Genomic DNA, 21,147 nt, shown 5'->3' with positions numbered 1-21,147 from the left:
TTTATCTTGAACATTGGCAAAGCTGAAGGGTACATACCCTTGCCTTTCAATTCGTGAATATTGCGTATTAACCCCCAGTGGTTGTGTATGAGCCACGGTACTTAACCTAACTCTCCAAAAATAAGGGGCTCATGATTTTCTTTAAATTGGCACTTATGCAGTGGAATCTCTCGGGCGTTAGTGCTTACTTGATTGCATTCAGACACCACTTTGGCAAGGGAATGACTGCACTAAATTAGCATCAAGCACAATGAATGGTAATTGCAAGACTGTCATTTCTACAAGTGCAAAATTAATGTGTTCTGCAAACCCATCGCATTGTGTGCCACGGGAACATCATGGAGCCATGTGTTCCGCGCAGAAGAACGCGCTGTAACAGCGGTGGTAAAGTGCTGTGGAGCATTCAGCAAAGGCGTTCCTTTCCACCTTTGTTGTTGTCTCACGCTCATTCTTCAAGCCCTGCCTCACCTAATTTCTATGCTCATATTACAGCACCGCCAGACAGTAGCCTGGATGTACAGAGAATGTTATGGAACAATTCCTCCTCCTGTGTGGCATCTTGTGTGAATAATGCCAGCCTCAACAACCCTCCACGTATTCATGAGAGTATGAACAGGCTACTTACGTAAAGCTTCTTATAAAGAGATGCACCAACCGTTTACAGAGAACTTTACCCAAATGCTATACATTCATTTAGAAAGAGAAGAGCGATTTACACGCATTTCAATTGTAGCTTAAGAAGCGTGCCAGCACTGCCTCTCCCCATCCCTCCTGTTTACAAGTGGGAAAGGAAGCCACAGGCCAGTCAAATGCATTTCTTCTGGTCATGCAAGATCACAGGGTATACCCCGAATGCCAACAAGCACAAGCATCAGGCTCTTGGAGTCAGCTGACTGGCTCTGCAGAATTTATTAGGGATTAATCACTCAAGACTGAAATAATGCAGTAATAAGAGACCTATTAGATGTGGTGTCTCAGTATTCCTGCGGTTTAGTGGAGGCTGAGAACCTCCCAGAGGCGCCCTGTAGAAGAGTGATACTAAAGATAATGACGATAACTGGCCAGAGGGGCTTTCTTGTGAGTCCAGCTTGAATCCAGTCTCTTAGCAGCTGGGGGAGGGGGTGGGCATTAAGACCACTGGGCGGCACAGACAGATTCACTGCAGTGATCTACAGGTCCAAGATAATGTGCTGACCCTTCTGACTCCCCTGAGTGGGAGGGTCAGGCCCAAGTCCTCTTTCAATGGCAGCTGACTTTGTCACTCACCATTAAGGCATGATATGGCTATTTGCTTTGTAATGTTCCAGCCAGAGAAAAGTTTGCTGGAACTTGGGGGAAACTCTGCACCACACGCAAAGATTCTCTCATCTTAATGAACAACAAAGATTATGGAATGGTTTAGGAGACTTCCTACCTAAGGAGGGAGAAGAATTCCCAATACCTTACCCTCAGAATGAAGTATGCCTGGGTACAGCTGAAAAACCATTCAATAGATGATCTGGACTTCAAAGATGTCTAAAAATGGCTTTGGAAGCTGGCTCTGACTTACCTTTGTTGCAAAATGTCCCATCATAGGCTGTGTTGGAGCAATCGCAGGAGTACCCGTGGTATTTCTCTATGCATTTGCCTCCATTCTCACAGTTCGCCCCGTAGCTGGTGCAGTGGCCCGAACACCCGGATTTGAACCCGGATGTGACCTTTGCTCTTTCTTCCAGGTCCAGTGTCACCCCGTTCATCCTCAGGGAGCGGATGCAGCCCAGAAAGCCCTGCTGGCCTCCGGCACCACCTGGGAAGACAGAAGGCATGGAGCTCAGATAGAATAACCTCTGCTGTGGCTTCTGTTTCATTCATCATTCCTCGGACCACTGTGGTAGGAGATGAGACTGCCAAGTGCAGGGGCCAGTTGGTCCTGCCTAATAGAAGAGTTTGCAGCTTTTTCCCCGTAGGCTATAATGCCTGATTAAAAGAGACAGTCGTCTGCGAAGCAATACGTTTGCTATAGTACTAAAATGTTTGGAGACACACACAAATTATATAAGCTGTTTTAGAAGTTTAATCTGGTTTCCTATAGATAAGAAGTTTACAGAACTCTCTAAGTTCTTTGGTTTTTAATCTCATGGCATTCAGTTCCATAGCATTATCTATTGGAAGAGATATAAAAAGGCAGAGGGACATGAATATATTAGAATAGTTAACAAGTCAATTAGCCAGAAGAAGCAGATCCATTTGGAATGTGATTGTAAGTCCTGGTTCTTGTCTCAAGAAATGCTTTGCTTTGAAATTCATGTTAAGGGTTCCCAGGGCTTCTTGTCTGGGGTGGCTGGAAATTGGAATTGATAATTTTACACAGAAGTCAGCTACACCACATTTATTACCAGGTCAGTTTAGATTTTATTGCTTTTGTCTAAATGCCACTGCAAGACACATAACACACAAAACAAATTCACTATAATTTTCTGAGTAAGTTATGGAGTTAGAGATTCATGAGCATGAAAATATTAAAATATTCCTAATAAATTTCATAGAACGGTTCACTGGAGAATTATATCACAGGTGGATTGTATCTATAATAACCTTAGCTATGATTTTTTTAAGCAGCTGGTACGAAAGGAGGAACTCAAGTTTATAAATATGCCTGTATTTTAGACTAACAGCTTTTCTAGAAATTAAATAAAATGATAGTAGTTAAAATTATTAAAAGAAATCTGACGGGGGTTTAGAAAAAAAGATACGGTTAATAAAGTGAAAGTTACTGTTTATTGAGGGCTATGTGGCAGGTACTCTACTAAGCATCTTACATATGATATTCACCTGATTCTCACAACAACCTGGCGAGGTAGGCGTTGTCACCTTACCCCCATTGTACAGATACGGAAACTGAGGCTTAGAGAAATTAAGTCGTGTACTCAAGGACTCATAGCTCCGAAGTGCCAAAGCGGTGTCAGATCTGTCTTATTCTCGAGCCTGTGGTCTTAAACTCTGTTCTGTGTTGATCGTCTAATGCAGAAGAACTTCAGGGTCTGGGGCGCCACAGACGTACATGTTTCTGAGGTAAAGATCTGGATGTCTTTAAAAATGGCATGGTCAATAGGATTGGCAGACTTTGGGCAAGGTTGCACACTGGAGATTGATTCTGATCACTTAGTCCAGTATCTTGAGAAAAAGTGTGCGATCTAGACGACTCATCAGACAGGGCTGGTGGATCAAAGGCTTTAGCTGCAGAGATGGATGAGCCTTTGCTTATACCTGTGAATCCTCAGCCGTGAAACAACAAATGACTTGCACTATTATCTTTATAAACCCAAGCCTTGCAGTTCTCTCATTGGGCAGTGCGTAGATTTGAGTGATGATTCTCCAGGGATTGTTATTTTTTAATAAACTATTTAAATAGAAGAGGATTAATTGAAGGGATCCCAATGCCCCTTTTGATTAAAGGTATGGGAGAGTAGACGGCAAAAGAAATGATTAGAAACAACCACTTTGAAGGATTTCCCATTTTGCAATCTGCTCACCAGCACCGCTGCACCTCTGGGCTAAGGGGAATTTGGCCCTTTGCTATGATCTGGAAGAATTTCAATCCAGCAGTCACTCTTTGTGTGTCGAAATTTCAATTTGGCGTCTATTGTTTTAGCAGCTATGGCTTTTGTTCTTGCAATAAGGCTTTCCAAAGGGCCTTTCGTTCAATAAATGCCTAGCCATTTAAATTTTCATCACTAGTCAATTAAGACAATTATATCCTATCAAAATATGCTGAAATTTTTAAATCGTTGTTTTTAGATGTCTGCCCCTCCTTTCCCCTGGTTGCAAATGTAATAGCTTTTCACTGTGGAAACCATAAACATACTGATAAACAAAATGAAAAAGAGAATCTGTAATGCTACTCAGATAGAATGACTTTCACTTTTAGCAAACAGCCTTTTCTATTTTTATCTATGAACATACAAATGTATAAAAAATAAAGGAAAAAGCGGGGTATATGCATTGTTTTGAAATTTGCTTTTTTCACTTAATATATCATAAAACATTTTTCCCAGCAATAAATATTCAACTAGAACATCTTGCTTAACATCTGCATAGCAGCCCACGCTGTGAGGCACTGTAACTTATTTTGTCATTCCACTACCATTGGACTTTTTAAATTATTTTATTTTATTTTATTTTTTTACTAAGTAAATTAAAAAATATATTTTTTATTTAACATCTTTATTGGAGTATAATTGCTTTACAATGTTGTGTTAGTTTCTGTTGTATAACAAAGTGAATCAGCTGTATGTATACATATATCCCCATAGCCCTTCCCTCTTGCATCTCCCTCCCACCCTCCCTATCCCATACCACTGGACTTTAAAGCTTATTCCAATTCCCATTTTATATGATACTATAATAAATATCCTTGTAAAATCCTTTACATACTTGTCCAGTTTTTCCTTAGAATTCTTAGAAGCGTAATTGCTAGGTACAAGGGCATAAACATTTTAAAGTCATTTGCAATGTAATTTCCTCTCAGAAGACTTTATCAATTTGTATTTCACCAATAGGGTACAAGATTCCTGCCTTCTCCACACCAATTCTAATACTAGGCAGGATACTTTTGAATTTATAGGCTAGAGGGGGAAACAAAAAAAAGAGTTCATTCTTTTAATTTGCATTGCTTCGAATACTGTGAGTTGAATAATTTTTATGTTTTCCTCACTCTTATTTTTTGTTTCTTCATGACCTTTGCTTTTTGGGGGGAAATAGGAGAATATATATTTCTTACTGATTGATAACAATATTTGGGTCTTTAATTTTTTGTTATAAGTTCAGCAACTACATCCTTCCAGTTTGTGTTTGTTAACTTGTATGTAACGTTTGTGTAGTCACATGCATCTATCTTATTTTTATGATTTCTGCCTTTGATATTAGGCTTATAAATACCTTCTCTAATCCAAAATAATATAATTATTCAACTATATTTTCTCCTAGAACTTTTATGATTTTACCTCTTTTAACATTTCATTCTTTAATCTATCTGGAATGTATTTTAATTTAGGAAGTAATTGACATTTAAGGGTGTCAGCAATGGTTGAGAGTCTGAGGAGATTTTTTTAAAAAGACTCTTTAAGTAAATGTTAATATGACCAAAAAAATGGAGATTTAGAAAGCGTCAATTGGCAGAGAAAGTACATCTAGATTAGGTCACATTTTAATTACATCATTTAGGTAAACATTTAGATATATGTATATATGCTTCATTATGTACATACACAGGCTTCGTTCAGTAAGGGGACTTAGGGGCAGATTTTTCTGTCTCTCTGCCTCTCTGATTCTTTCTGGTCTTGTTCTTTCTGACCTTCTACACCTGCCAGTCTTTCCTCCTGCCTCTGTGTTTGTATAGCTCTCCCTATCAGGATTGTTGACTGTTTTTGGTTAGTTCTGTGGCTTTCATCAAATCGCTGCATCTTTCTCAGCATCAGTTTTTCTTATACATAAAAGGAGGCTGAACTAGAAGTCTCTGGTCCCTCCAGCTCTAAATTACTCTGGTCCATGATGTACAATCTCTCCCTCTGGGCTTATGTGTCCCGCTCTCTCCATTTCAGCAAATTACTGTCAATTTCTGCTAAATTTCTTCTTGCTTCCTTTTTCCTCTTTGCACTGCTGCCTGACCTTTTTTCCCCCTCCTTCCCTTAATTGACCATACTTATGACTATAGTCTAATTTGTATTTGTTGCCTTCATTAAATAAAGTTTTATACTCCCACTTCTTAATTTACAAAGAAGGTAAGTGGAATGCCATTTGTCTCTATATAAAGGAAAACTAAATAACTTACTCTTTTTTAAACATGGTCCCTGATTTATTAAATGGGTCAGTGAGCTGGAAAGTACTTTTACTGATCTAGTCAATATGAAGAAAAATCTTTTGTCCTGAAAATGGTCATTATATATTATGCAAAGGATGTTAATGTACTAGAACCAGTGATAATTATTTGAGTTCAAGTTATGTGCTCTATAGAAATCTTTCCTGGTGACAAATGTCATAAGTTTAAATTGTAGGTCTGCAAGCAAAAAGGCTGCTTAACCTTTGTTAATTAGAAAATCAACACATTGTCACTGGAGAGAGCCCCCTGCCATGCAAGGGCCTCACACACATTAGTTAGACCTGTGATAATTACCCAAGGTGAGACGTGGGTTTAATTTGTAAATCATTTTTCATGTGAAATGCTATTCAAGTATTGCAATTAAAGATTAATTATGAAAATGTTGTAACTATCCATAATGAATAATACAACCATCAAAAGCACAGAAGATTGGGGCAAAATAATCAGGTATTAAATTAAACAAAAAGGGCGAAAATAATGATCAGGAGGAATTCCAAAAAGCACTGTCCTCAGACTAGGAGTTTAATTGTTTTCTAAGGAGCTAAGTTAGGTTCCAGAGCACCTGTGCCCAGAGAGACCGGCCATTCATTCGCCATAGAGAGGAATCGCACCAAAGCTCCCACACGAGGAATCTAATTTATCCATTCAATAAGTATTTACTTCACAGCAACTATAAGCTAGCCTTGTCTAGATGTTTAGAAGGCACTATGAAGCAAAACACACAAAAGTCTTTGCCTTTGCAGAGCTTATCTTCTTGCCGAGGGAGAGGGAAATTTAACAATAAACTCAATAAGTAAGTTAAGTATATCGCCTGTTAGAAGTCAGTCTGGGTTAAGTGGGAGTGGGAGTGGGAGTGGGGTGGGGGAGATTCCCATTTTAAATAGAGCCCTTAGGACAGACCCCACTGAGAAACTGACAGAAAGAGTATCCAGGTGCACACCCCTGGGAAGACAAAGAGGTAAGGGAGGCACCGCCCTGCAGGTGAGGGCAGGGGGTGAGACGGGGAGCTGCTCTGAGATGCTAAGAGAAGCAAAGGCGCCAGGTCACGTGTGTAAGGCACCGGGAAAGGCATTCCTAAAAAGATGGAGGAGACATACTTCTTGCTCTCAGGTTAATAGAAATGTAATCACAAATAGCCACACTGTGGTTCAAGGTAAAATTTGACATCAGAGAGGCAGGAAAGAGAGGTGTGGAGCGCATGAACTGTGGTCACAAAGGTCTGCTTGGGTGTTGGCTTCGCTGCTCACTGCTTGATCTTCCCAGCTCCTCGTTGGGCCTCGGCCTCCTCATGTATGAAACTGGCATAAAAATATGTACCTTGCAGGGTCATATTAATAAGTGACAATCCCCCCCTCTGTACTAATGCTCAGTTAATGGTAGCTGTTTATTATTATTACCATTATTCAGTATAAACAAAATTCTACAGAAGCACAGAGTTGGAAATTAAATACGGCTAAGATGAGTGTACACGAATCTGATACCAGAGGTACCACGAGTGTTATGAAATGCACTGTGTCACCCCAAAGTTCATGTGCTGAAGCGCCAATCCCCAATGTGACTATATTTGGAGATAGTACCTTTAAAGAGGTACTTAAGATTAAATGAGGTCACAAGGGTGGGTCCCTAATATGAGCGTGTCCTTCGAAAGGAGAGGAAGAGATGCCAGGGATGCAAGCACACAGAAAAACAGCCGTGTGAGAAGGCACAGGTCTGTAAGCCACGGAGAGAGGCCTCGGGAGAAACCAACCCTGCCAGCACCTTGATCTTGGTCTTCCAGCCTCTAGAATTGTAAGAAATAGATTTTTGTTGTTTAAACTACCCAGTCTGTGGTATTTTGTCAGGGCCGCTTGAGCAGACTAATACAGTGAGTAAAGGGTTAACTTCAAGCTTGGGCTGGTCCAGGCCTGCCTGAGAGAATGACCTTGGAGTTCTCCTTCTAACTCCACTATTTCCTTGGGATGTTCAGGATTAGGATGGGTGTTTTCCTTCTCTTGTCTGCTATGGGGGACCGCATCTGGATTGGGAGAGCTGTAAGCTGGCATAGAGGCGCTGAACACATGACTGGCTGGCATAAAAGACTGACAGGAAATACAGCTGTGATTTCTGTGTCCAGGTGACCCACCTAGACACTGGCTCTTCTCCATGGCAGTCAGACCTGGCCCTGTAGGTCAGGGGGCAAAGGCAGCTTTGGCCAGGCTGGGCCCCCATCGGCAGCTTGGCTGATGCTGCACCCACTGTGTCCCCTGTTTTACATGTTACCATTGTCTCTTAGGTCTTGACTGTCAACCTGAACATGGAAAAAACCCTGTAGTGTCAGTACAGGTGTGTAAAGTAAAAACCCAGTTATCTGGTTAAGCTGAGGACCTCAGAATGGCCCAGATTCTTTAGTAGTGGAGAGAGTTCAAGGATGTGGGCTTACATTATTCAGTGCAGAGCTGCATGATTGACAAGTATTGATCAGGGATGCCTCTGTCAGCTGGATATTGGAGGGCATATATGAAAAAGTTTATCCAAACTCAGAGAGTGGGGCTTTGGAGGATTGTTTTTTCAGATAATGCTCATGAGTTCTCATTCATAACATCATTCAATAGGATGGATTTTTTTAAAGTTCATTATCACTGCATGAACTTCTTACATCCTCTGAGTAGAGGACATGCAGAATATGTGAATCCAAAGTATTTAAACTAGAAGAAAACTTCAAAATAGAGATGGAGAAAATAACTGGGTTTCTGACAGCAGAAAGCACTCAAATGTGTCTGACTGTGAATTGCTCCACGATGGGGATGGTGCTGAGAGGCCTGAATTCGTTCCAGAGGCTGTGGCGGGAGGGCAAGCATGATAAAATATTGGCTATTTCAAAAGCTCATATTAACTGAATGCTAGCTGTTCCAGCTACTGTTTCAAATTTTACATTTTTAACTCTCAGAGAGAAATATTATTATCACCCCCATTTTACAGGTAAGGAAACTGAGACCAAGAGAGTTGACTTGCCCAGTGTTACATGGGTCATAAGAGGCCATAATTCACCCCCCAGGCTTTCTGGCTGTTAAGCCTGCACTCTTGCCATGCTGTAGCTGCATCCTGACTTTTGGGCTTGCATCCTATGAGCCTCTTCTCTGACTTTGCTGTGCTGAGGTATGGAACATGCTGACAGAATGATTACCATCTGAGATAAATCACTCACCGCTTGGCACAGTGCTGGCCCAGGATGGCTGAAGCTGAAAGGGGAATGCCACGCTCACAGTTCAGCCAGGAATGTGGACATATGGACACCCAAACTGGTCTCTAGGCCGCAAACAGGAGATGCTTCTTTGATGCTGTCCTTGAAGTTGTATTTTTTCTTGGCGCAAAAGCTTCATACTGCATCTCTAAAACCAGAGCAGTGATGAGCTTTGGCCCCTAGATGGTGGGAGGTTGGTTATCTCCCCACACTCGGTCTGACAGCGCTATTTCAGAGGACTGCCACTCTGCAATGGGTCTTATGGTTCCAAGTCCCTCACAGAAGTGGCGGCTGACAGACAGTACAGTGGTAAACCTCCAGATCCCAGCCAGATCCAAATTTTAAATTATTAATCGTCACTTCAGGAAACTTCAACGCAAAGCCAGATTTCAAATACATCAGCTTACAACTCTGTCTAAATATTAGTTTTACAAATATTTGTATGTGATTGCTCATATGATGTATCCTGCTGGAGAGTCCTGCTCATCTTCGGAGCGAAATTAGCACCTGCTTTCTGCTGATCCTAACATATCCCATGTTCTTTCTCTCTCTCTCTCTCTCTCTCTCACACACACACACACACGCATGCACACGCACTCATGCACACACATGCATGCACACGCACTCATGCACACACTCATGCACACGCACTCATGCACACACATGCACGCACATGCACTCATGCACACGCACTCATGCACACACACTCATGCACACGCACTCATGCACACACATGCATGCACACGCACTCATGCACACACATGCATGCACACACACGCATGCACACACACGCATGCACAGACCAGGAACCTGACCCAGGTTGATCCACCTCTCTGTCTCTGTCTCTCTGTCTTTATTATTTGCCTTTAAAAGCCTTTATTTTTTAAACAACTGTATTCACTCCCTTTTCATCCACAGCCAAGAATCAGAGCTGTTACCTCGCTCTCTTACTCTCAGACTCCAGGCTCCAAACAAGCGTTTAAAGATGTCAGTCCCGGGTCAAGGCCGGATTTATGGGTCTGGGAGGGATCAGCACAGCTCTGCCCACCAACCTCCCAGGCGGCAGGAGCTTCCCAAGACAGGAGGGCGGTAGAAAAAGAAGTGAGGGCTGGGATGGAGAGGGAGAGGAGCCAGGAGCGGGCAGAGAGGCCGAGGACAGAACCGTGGGAGGTGCTGAGGTCAGGGTTGCAAGGAGGGCATGCTTACGAGTGTTAAATGACACCGGAGGCCAAGCAAAAGGAGAAAACGGGAAAAGCCTACTCGATTTGGTTATTTTTGAGACAGCCCTGTCAATGTAGTAATGAGACGCTTCTTAGCGAGGGAACGGGTAGTGAGAGTACAGATTCAGTAGGTGAAGATCCAGCACTGGTTTAAGAATCAGCCACAGCAGATGGGGGGGGAGGGAGGCCTTCTGAAGCACGAAGCACACGTATGACTGCTGTAAAACAAATTTGTTATTTTAAATGTTCTGATAAATGTTTTGGTTTCTTTTGTAATTCTGTATCTTTTATTCATAGAAAATATTATTCTGAGAAGAGAGACATAGACTTTACCAAACTGGCCTCCAAAAGGTTGAGAACTGCTGCATTATAGTGAAGTTAAGCAATATTAAAGGAAAAGAAGGACATGTTCAGGAGTAAGAGTGTAACTTACATCTAACTTCTCAGCAGCAACACTGCCTGTAAAAGACAATGGACTAATATCCTCACGGTGTTGATTAAAATAGGGAGCCAGTAAAGGTATTCACAGGCATGTGAGGTCTAGGAAGGACTCACCTACGAAGTTTTAGAAAAAATTGCTCTTGAGTAAAAACGAAAATGAATCCAAGAGTAGATAAGATGTGGGAAATAAGAGTAAGTGAAAAGAAAAACAGCAAATATTAATGTTTTCTCCTAAGCTGTTAAAGTAAGTACATTCATAAGATTCTGCAACTAAAACCACAGATGATGTCAACACGGCAAGTAGTGAGGTGGGGAAGGAGGTCAGAGGGTTCTTGGTCTCTTGTTCAGGAGAACAGAGATATCGATTTGTTTTTGTGGAAGATAGAGAAAAAAGCGTAAGTATGAGTCTTAAGAAGTTAGGCATAGCTGCCAGAGGAATGCAAGCAGAATGTAAAACTTTTAAATCAGTAGAATAATATTCAATTTAACCAATGGAAAGTAGATTGAGGGGTGGGTGAGCAAACAAAGAAAACATAGTAAATTGGAAATGCAGGGTAAGATGGCAGAAAACATACCCTGATATGACAGTAGTTACAGTAAATGAATAAAAAGACAGAGATTCTCAAATTAGATTTTTAAAAGATTCAGCATTATACTATCTAAGACACACATTTAAATAAAAGGATTCCAACACCCGCATAAAAACACCAGGCGAATATTAACAACAAGAAGAATTGCATAGTAGTTTTAAGAGCAGAAATAAAATTGTGTGATGAAAAACATCAGAAGGAATAAAGATGGAAATTACATACTTGTATAAGGAACAATAAATCAAAAAGATTAAGAACACATCTAACTAACAAAATAGCCTCAAAGGATGCAGAGCTACCAATGACAGAACTATTGACAGAAATAATCAACCAGTAAAGTTTGAGGTTTACACTCAGAATCTGATCAGACAAACAGTACTTAGAGAAATATGACACAGTAGAAATTAAGTATGCATATACCCTATGACTCCTGCACACACACAGACACATGTGAGTACACATGAGAAAACCTCATACAGGTAATAGGGGGATAGGCACAAATATATTTGCCGAATAGTTATCTGTGGTAGCAAAGAGTTTGGGGAAACTTAGGTATGCATCACTACGGGATGGAATAAATAAAGCATGGATATACACATAATGGAACACTATACACATAGTATTCACAGAGCTACACAAATACATCTTAAAAACATAAGGCTGGGGGCTCCCCTGGTGGCGCAGTGGTTGAGAATCTGCCTGCCAATGCAGGGGACACGGGTTCGATCCCTGGTCCGGGAAGATACCACATGCTGCAGAGCAACTAAGCCTGTGTGCCACAACTACTGAGCCTGCGCTCTAGAGCCCGTGAGCCACAACTACTGAGGCCACGTGCTGCAACTACTGAAGCCTGCGCGCCTAGAGCCCGTGCTCCACAACAAGAGAAGCCACTGCAGTGAGAAGCCCATGCACCACAACGAAGAGTAGCCCCTGCTCGCCACACAAGAGAAAGCCCGCGCCCAGCAAGAAGACCCAACACAGCCAAAAATAAATAAATAAAATAAATAAATTAAAAAAAAAAAACATAAGGCTGAGTGAAAGAGACAGAAACAGAATGAGATTTGTAGTACAATACCACTTATATGAATAATGACACTCGAAAGGCAATACTATGAATCTTCCATAACATGCACATATTTCGAACAAATATATAGAGGGTGGGGCTAGAAGGTTATACATAAAATACAGTTGAGTGGGTGCCAGCGATGGGGAGAGAGTGGAATTGGGAATGGTGAAAAAGGATGTAAAATAATAAAGTGAAATTAAAACGAATGAGGAACACTGCCAGTTTGTGACAACAGGACCACGATATGAAGAGTGTGAGTCCCACAGAATCCCACACCAGGGGACCTTGAAAACGATGCAGATGAAAGAAAAGAGGATAAAATGCAGCATTTGGCGGGAAACAACTCTATTTAAGCCAGTAACAGTGGATGGCTTTTCTCTCACTTTCTTAGTGTATCACAGGAGGGACTGCGGGGCTGTGTGTACTGGTTCCTTCCTCAATATTGTGTCACTGATACTAATTTTATTACAATCTTTTTCTGTGTGACAGTTGCCATTTATTATCATGAAGCTTAGTCCAGTCCTTACTGAAAGAATAAAAAATCCATATGAGAAGTTATTTGATAAGTCTATTTTTGAAACTTTTTTTTCCATACTGATTTCAAAATTGGTGCCTTTACATTAAAATGTCTTCTCTGAATTGGCCCATGCCAACTGTCATGAGAAAATTGGAATAAAAGACCTCAGAATCCCTGAAGCTTTTATTCCTGTGGCACATGAGCTGTTTTTCCACAGAAGGTGAACAATAGGTTTGGCTCTTTTCTTAGGTTCAAAATCTGTCTCTAAAGGGGTATAGCTCAGCGGTAAAGCATTTGACTGCATATCTCTCTGTAAGTTTCTAAACACGTAATCTCTGCCTTAGAAAATAAGCTCAGCACCTATGGAAAAAGGTAGTGAACAGACTACTTTTTGGAGGTTCAAAGAAGTTAAAAGTACATTGTTAGTTTGATTATGTTGGGAGTGTATGTAAGAAAGGTAAAAATTGTGTCTATCATAACTTACTTCATATGTTAAAACTCTAATTGTAAAATAGACAGCTGGGATTGCAAAAGTTAATTCGTTTTGACCTCTAAAAGGTAAAGGGCAGGAAAGCATATGGTGACACTTAGTGGGGAAGGACCATCCTTCACCTGTGAGGTTGGCAGGGAGGGGATAGTTCTACTGAGAAGAGAGTGGATGCCTCATACGTGGTTTCACGGCAGAGCCTCGTGAAAGGTGGTCGTGTTAAGAAAAGAATAAATGTGCTAGCAATCCTTGAGGTGAACAGCTGTGAAGGAGTAGCATTCCATGGAGAAGCTTCTGTATTTTACTTGCATTTTTGCTTTGTAGATAGTTTACTGATTTAATCTAGTGATTTTTTAAAACTAGATTTTATCTAGCACATCTTTTTACTTGATTAACCTATGGCAGTGGTTCCTAATTATGACATCACTCCCTATCTCTGTTTGGGAGAGAACCAGGAGACCATTTACAAGGGTTGGGCCAGAAACTCTTTGCATTAGGGTCCCAGCTAGCATCTCAGCCACTGCCAAACAGGCAAGACCTCAATTTGAGAGAGGGAGACTGAAAACTATATTTAGGGCCTAGAATGATCTGAGATGCTATGTTTCATCATATGAATTTCTCTGTGACTCTTTTTTTAGGCTTCGGTCATGCTTGATTTCAGTCTTGGTATCTAATGAAAAAGGTATTTCCAAAGACGGCAATATGACTGTTAACTCAGAGAAGTAACAAAAACATAATTCACTTATTCATTCATCCTATTGTTCACTCAGCAAATCCACTGGGCGACCACTGCGGCGACATTCTAAACCTCTCCTGTCACGTAGCTTACCTTCTAGGGGAAGGACACAAAGATAAATGAAAATATCACAAGTTCTAAGGAGAATGTAAAATGGTAAATGACTGGCTACATTAGACTGAGTGGTCAGCGAAGGCCTCTCTGAGGAGGTACAGAGCTGAGGGTGAATGACAAGACAGAGCCAACCTTTAAGATATGGGAGTATCCTAGGTGTCCACCAACAGATGAATGGATACAGAAGATGTGGTACATATATATACAACGGAATATTACTCAGGCGTTAAAAAGAATGAAATTCTGCCATTTGCAACAATGTGGATGCACCTAGAGAGTGTTATGCTTAGTGAAATCAGTCAGAGAAAGACCAAATACTGTATGTTATCACGTATATGTGGAATCTAAAAAATAAAACAAATGAATGCATATAACAATACAGAAACAGACTCACAGATACAGAGAGCAAACTAGTAGTTACCAGCGTGGAGAGGGAAAGAGGGGAGGGGCAAGATAGGGGTAGGGGATTGAAAGACACAAACTACTACATGTATAAAATAAATAAGCAACAAGGATATATTGTACAGCACAGGGGAATACTACCATTATTTTGTAATAACTTTAAATGGAGTATAATTTATAAAAATATTGAATCACTACGCTATACACTTGAAACTAGTGTAATATTGTAAATCAACTATACTTCAATTAAAAAAAAGACAGGGCCAATTTTGTTGATGTCTGGGGAGGAGTTTCAGGTAGAGGGAACAGCCAGTGTAAATGCTCTAAAGCAGGAATAGGCTTGGTGTGGTCAAGAAACATACCAAGATTGGAGACCAGTCAGGAGACCAGTTACAACAGTCCAAGCAGGAAACAACCGTGGCTTCGACTAGAGTGGGACCTGTGGCAGGAGACAGCAGGGGGTGCGTTTGGGGCACAGCCGGAGGCAGTCACAGGACTCACTAATGATGGGCAGTGATGAGGGAACGAGGAAATCAAGGCTAATGCCAGATTTTGGGTTCAAGCAGAAACGGGTGGGCGATGATGTCATTTTCTGAGACGGGAAGGCTGGCAGAAGAGCAGGCTTGGGGCAGGCAGCAGGAGCTCTCCTTGCCATGCTTACTCTGAGATGCCCATCAGACAGCCACGTGGATATGCCAAGTAGACAGCTGTGTATGTGGATGCAGAATTTCCGGAAAAGTGAGGCCTGGAGATTTTGATTTCAGAGTCACTGGTGCATAAATAGTATAGAGAACCATTGGACTGGATGAGATCACCCACGGAAACGTATGGCTGGAGAAGAGGGGAAGGCTCTGTGTCTGATGCTCCAACATTTAGCGGTCACGGAGAGGAAGAGAACTCACAGGAGAGACTCCAGTCATGGCCAGTGAGGTGAGGCAAAGCGGGCAAGCACACGCCATGGAATCCAAGAGAAGAGAGTGTTTCAAGAAGGAGGGCACGGGGGCTGCTGCTGAGAGGATGGAGAGAAGCCAGAGGATCGTGCTCTAGACACAGCTCTAGAGAGCTCCGTGTTGACTTTGACAACCTTTCTAAAGGGTTTGCCAAATGAGCTGAAATGAAAAGCAGCTTATCTCTGTACCAGAGAAACTCTTAAGTAAGGCGTCTCGTTTGTTCCCTGCCACCAGTGCTTCTGCATAAAATTCTCTTGTTAATCCAAGCCCTTTGTGTTCCTGTCAGACGGTGAGGGCCTGCCTGCCTTGATCTTTGCCAGCGTGACTGGTAACCCACAGAACGCCTGCCAGGGCTGACTCAGGACCGGCCTGATCTCATCGTCTCCTACTATAGGCTCCATAACTGAGAGCAGCGTTGCATGGGGCGTGGCTGCCATCTGGGGGTGCAAGGCTTTGTGGGGATGGGTTCTCCTCTGCATTGTGGGCAGCTTTGCCTGTGGCTGGAGCTGAAGGTAGTGATCCAAAGCCATCACACTTTTCCAAATACCTGGTGGGTCACAGTAGCCCCCCAGATGAGGGACCCTGGTATAAGGACCAAGACAGCCTTAACGTTCCCCTCGGACTGAGTAAATTTTGACACGTTTCTTCTGACCCTGGATCCTTGACTCCTCTATTCTTAGAGCATTTACTTAAATTCTTTCTCTGCTCCTTTGAGATATTTATCTTTTAAAAAGCCTTTTGCCAGTTGTAAAATGGCCTTTTTCCAGCTGTAAAACTGGAATGTCTTTCTCAAGGACCTGGGGGCATCTTTTTGGAATGTAAACATTCAGGGAGCTGCTGCCTCTACATCCCAGTTTCTGGGGAGGGTAGGAGCCTAACTTCCTCAGGGCAGGCAACTTGCTCCAAGTTGTAAAAGGGACAAAAATTTTTCTTGCCCTTTCCTTCAGCAGAGCTGAGCTCACCCCAAGCTCTGGCCTCTCTCCCCTCCTGCACTAGCCTTGAATGAAGTCTTCCTTGCTTGTTTAACTTTGGTGCAATTTTTGCTTGGACAAGACAAATGGCTGAGTCTCTGGAATCAGACTGGGGTCAAATCCCACCTCTTGTCTCTTACTAGCTGCCTGACCTTGGGCTGTTAGCTAATCTTTAGCTTTAGTTTCTTCACTGTGAAAAGAAAACGGGAATCAGTCACAGCACATACTTTATAAGGTTTTCGTGTGGATTAAATGAGATAAATAAAGCACATGAAGCACTTGGCCTTGAAGTATCGCCCAGGACATCTTAGCCAGCATGTATGTTGCTGCTATTGACTCAGGTTTGCGGGAAATGGGAACAAGCAACAGATTTCCTGTGTTTTAATTCCCGCAATTCGAATTGTATATTTTTTATCCTAAACTTTTCAGATACCAGAAAGAGCCATTTTATTCATGCACAGATTGGAGTGCACTTCATGACGTGAATTCCATTTTTCTCCCTTGCCTACAAATGTCGATTTTCTCTTTACTCCCTCCATGACCTTGCATTTCAGATGGCCGTGGGCTTATCCACTCATGAGTCTGGCATACTGAGGGTGTGGGGAGCAGCTGCCTAAACGAGCTACACTCCCGGGTCTGCGGAGGCGGGCAGTTGTCGGGCTGCTCGCCAAGCGGAGCCCAGAGAACGGTCACAGTGCTCCAGTCCCCATTCGCCTGAGTCCATCTCACAAACCTCGACTCTGCCATAAGCTCAAGTTGCCACACAGGAGGAAAGTTTCCCCGTAGACAAACTGTCTGGCAGAGGAAGAAACGCTGCAGGCTCCCTGCTCCCATGGGTCCTCCTGAAGACAGCACTTCCCCCACGGAATCTCCCACCAGGCCTCCCGGGCAGCACAGAGGATCCTGAAGGAGTGAGGACGAGTTTTTAAGCCTCTTTTGGGCGACACCTTGCACAAGAGGGCTGGCCTCCTTGAACTTCCAGAGAGATTTCAGAAGAGTTCAGGGCCAAGTGAGTTGAGCCTGGCATGTGTCACAGTTAAGAGGACCTAAGCTTCTTGCTCAAGGAGCCACTTAGGAGCTTGACGTCCCCCGAAGCAGCCGCCAGCCCTCTGGAAACGCTGGCCTCCTCCTTTAACTACTGCCGAACACAATGACACACTCTGGCCTGCGTTGATTTTGCCGCACGTAAACCCCTGCACTAGCCCCCGGCCCTGACAAGCCCGCTCGCCTCTCCCCAGCGGCTCATGCTGCCCCTGCCCTGGGCCGGCCGCCGGCCTCCAGGTTGAGGCCCCCCAGACCCCTGCTTCCTGCCAGCCCAGCCGCTGCTGCCTCGGCGGCCAGGACTCCGAACTCGCTGGCATGTCTCTGTGCCAAAGAGGGCCCCGGCTCAATGCAGCCTGGTGTTGTTCGTGCTGAGTAACGGCCTTGAGCGTGTCGGCTCTTCTCCACTCCTTGAGAGAAATCTGGCCCATGGCTTCCACGGGGGATGCAGGTCTGAGCACCTGGGCTGCTGAGGCTGCAGACCGCCGTGTGGTTCACACACCTCTGCCAGGCCATCCCGGGAGCTCATCTAATGCTATTTGCTCATGTTGCAGCAAAGACATGAGGCATGAGAAAGCCTCCAGTGCTTTTCAGACAAATACCAGCAACTGCTGTTTCTTCCCAGGTTTCATTTTAAAATTTAATTGTTACTTTTTGACTAAACCAGAATCATAGCTGGATTCTCGTAACTTCCAAAAGACCTGTGTTAACCCTCTTTTCATGGCAGCTTCTTAATATATATATATATATATATATATATATATATATATATATATATATATATATATATATATATTTTAACATCTTTATTGGAGTATAATTGCTTTACATTGTTGTGTTAGTTTCTGCTGTATATCAAAGTGAATCAGCTATACGTATACATATATCCCCATATCTCCTCCCTCTTGCATCTCCCTCCCACCCTCCCTATCCCACCCCTCTAGGTGGTCACAAAGCACCGCTCTGATCTCCCTGTGCTATGTGGCTGCTTCCCACTAGCTATCGATTTTTTTTACATTTGGTAGTGTATATATGTCCATGCCATTCTCTCACTTTGTCCCAGCTTACCCTTCCCCCTCCCCGTGTCCTCAAGTCGATTCTCTAGTAGTTCTGCGTCTTTATTCCTGTCCTGCCCCTAGGTTCTTCATAACCATTTTTTTTGTTTGTTTTTTTAGATTCCCTATATATGTGTTAGCATATGGTATTTGTTTTTCTCTTTCTGACTTACTTCACTCTGTATGACAGACTCTAGGTCCATCCACCTCATTGCAAATAACTCAATTTCATTTCTTTTTATAGCTGAGTAATATTCCACTGTATATATGTGCCACATCTTCTTTATCCATTCATTTGTTGATGGACACTTAGGTTGCTTCCATGTCCTGGTTATTGTAAATAGTGCTGCAATGAACACTGTGGTACATGTCTCTTTTTGAATTATGGTTTTCTCAGGCTATATGCCCAGTAGTGGGATTGCTGGGTCATATGGTAGTTCTAGTCTTAGTTTTTTATGGAACCTCCATACTGTTTTCCATAGTGGCTGTATCAATTTACATTCCTACCAACAGTGCAAGAGGGTTCCCTTTTTTCCACACCCTCTCCAGCATTTATTGTTTGTAGATTTTTTGATGATGGCCATTCTGACTGGTGTGAGGGGATACCTCATTGTAGTTTTGATTTGCATTTCTCCAATGATTAGTGATGTTGAGCATCCTTTCATGTGTTTGTTGGCAATCTGCATATCTTATTTGGAGAAATGTCTATTTAGGTCTTCTACCCATTTTGGGATTAGGTTGTTCGTTTTTTTGATATTGAGCTGCATGAGCTGCTTGTATACTTTGCAGATTAATCCTTTGTCAGTTGCTTCATTTGCAAATATTTTCTCCCATTCTGAGGGTTGTCTTTTCGTCTTCTTTATGGTTTCCTTTCCTGTGCCAAAGATTTTAAGTTTCATTAGGTCCCATTTGTTTATTTTTGTTTTTATTTCCATTTCTCTAGGAGGTGGGTCAAAAAGAATCTTGCTGTGATTTATGTCATAGAGTGTTCTGCCTATGTTTTCCTCTAAGAATTTTATATTGTCTGGTCTTCTATTTAGGTCTTTAATCCACTTTGAGCTTATTTTTGTGTATGGTGTTAGGAAGTTTTCTAATTTCATTCTTTTACATGTAGCTGTCCAGTTTTCCCAGCAACACTTATTGAAGAGGCTGTCTTTTCTCCATTGTATATTCTTGCCTCCTTTATCAAAGGTAAGGTGACCATATGTGCGTGGGTTTATCTCTGGGCTTTCCATCCTGTTCCATTGATCTATATTTCTGTTTTTGTGCCAGTACCATATTGTCTTGATTACTGTAGCTTTGTAGTATAGTCTGAAGTCCAGGAGCCTGATTCCTCCAGCTCCGTTTTCCTTTCTCAAGATTGCTTTGGCTATTCGGGGTCTTTTGTGTTTCCATACAAATTGTGAAATTTTTTATTCTAGTTCTGTGAAAAATGCCATTGGTAGTTTTGAAAGGGATTGCATTTAATCTGCAGATTGCTTTGGGTAGTAGAGTCATTTTCACAATGTTGATTCTTCCAATCCAAGAACATGGTATATTTCTCCATCTGTTTGTATCATCTTTAATTTCTTTCCTCAGTGTCTTACAGTTTTCTGCATATAGGTCTTTTGTCTCCTTAGGTAGGTTTATGCCTAGATATTTTACTCTTTTTGTTGCAATGGTAAACGGGAGTGTTTCCTTAATTACTCTTTCAGATTTTTCATCATTAGTGTATAGGAATGCAAGAGATTTCTGTGCATTAATTTTGTATCCTGCTACTTTACCAAATTCATTGACTAGCTCTAGTAGTTTTCTGGTGGCATCCTTAGGATTCTCTATGTATAGTATCATGTCATCTGCAAACAGTAACAGTTTTACTTCTTCTTTTCTGATTTGGGTTCCTTTAATTTCTTTTTCTTCTCTGATTGCTGTGGCTAAAACTTCCAAAACTATGTTGAATAACAGTGGTCAGAGTGGGCCACCTTGTCTTGTTCCTGATCTTAGAGGAAATGGTTTCAGTTTGTCACCATTGAGAATGATGTTGGCTGTGGGTTTGTCATATATGGGCTTTATAATGTTGAGGTAAGTTCCCTCTGTGCCTACTTTCTGGAGGGTTTTTATCATAATTTGGTGTAGAATTTTGTTGAAAGCTTTTTCTGCATCTATTGAGATGATCATATGATTTTTATCCTTCAATTTGTTAATATGGTGTATCACATTGATTGATTTGCGTATATTGAAGAATCCTTGCATTCCTGGGATAAACCCTACTTGATCATGGTGTATGATCCTTTTAATGTACTGTTGGATTCTGTTTGCTAGTGTTTTGTTAAGCGTTTTTGCATCTATGTTCATCAGTGATATTGGCCTGTTTTCTTTTTTTGTGACATCTTTGTCTGGTTTTGGTATCAGGGTGATGGTGGCCTCATAGAATGAGTTTGGGAGTGTTCCTCCCTCTGCTATATTTTGGAACAGTTTGAGAAGGATAGGTGTTAGCTCTT

General features: G+C 42.1%; 1 protein-coding gene across 2 annotated transcripts in view; it reads right to left on the bottom strand.

Annotated features, from left to right (window-relative positions):
* Positions 1–21,147, bottom strand: part of CNTNAP2 (contactin associated protein 2) — a 2,096,032-nt gene that overhangs the window by 229,012 nt on the left and 1,845,873 nt on the right. For both annotated transcript variants that reach the window (XM_061198858.1, XM_061198859.1), the window contains exon 18: positions 1,550–1,786. In XM_061198858.1, coding sequence (XP_061054841.1) covers positions 1,550–1,786 — 237 coding nt within the window. The remainder of the gene's footprint in view (positions 1–1,549; positions 1,787–21,147) is intronic.

This window comes from Eubalaena glacialis, chromosome 8 (genome assembly GCF_028564815.1).
Source record: "Eubalaena glacialis isolate mEubGla1 chromosome 8, mEubGla1.1.hap2.+ XY, whole genome shotgun sequence".
NCBI lineage: Eukaryota > Metazoa > Chordata > Mammalia > Artiodactyla > Balaenidae > Eubalaena > Eubalaena glacialis.
This window is presented reverse-complemented; position numbering and strand designations above follow the sequence as displayed.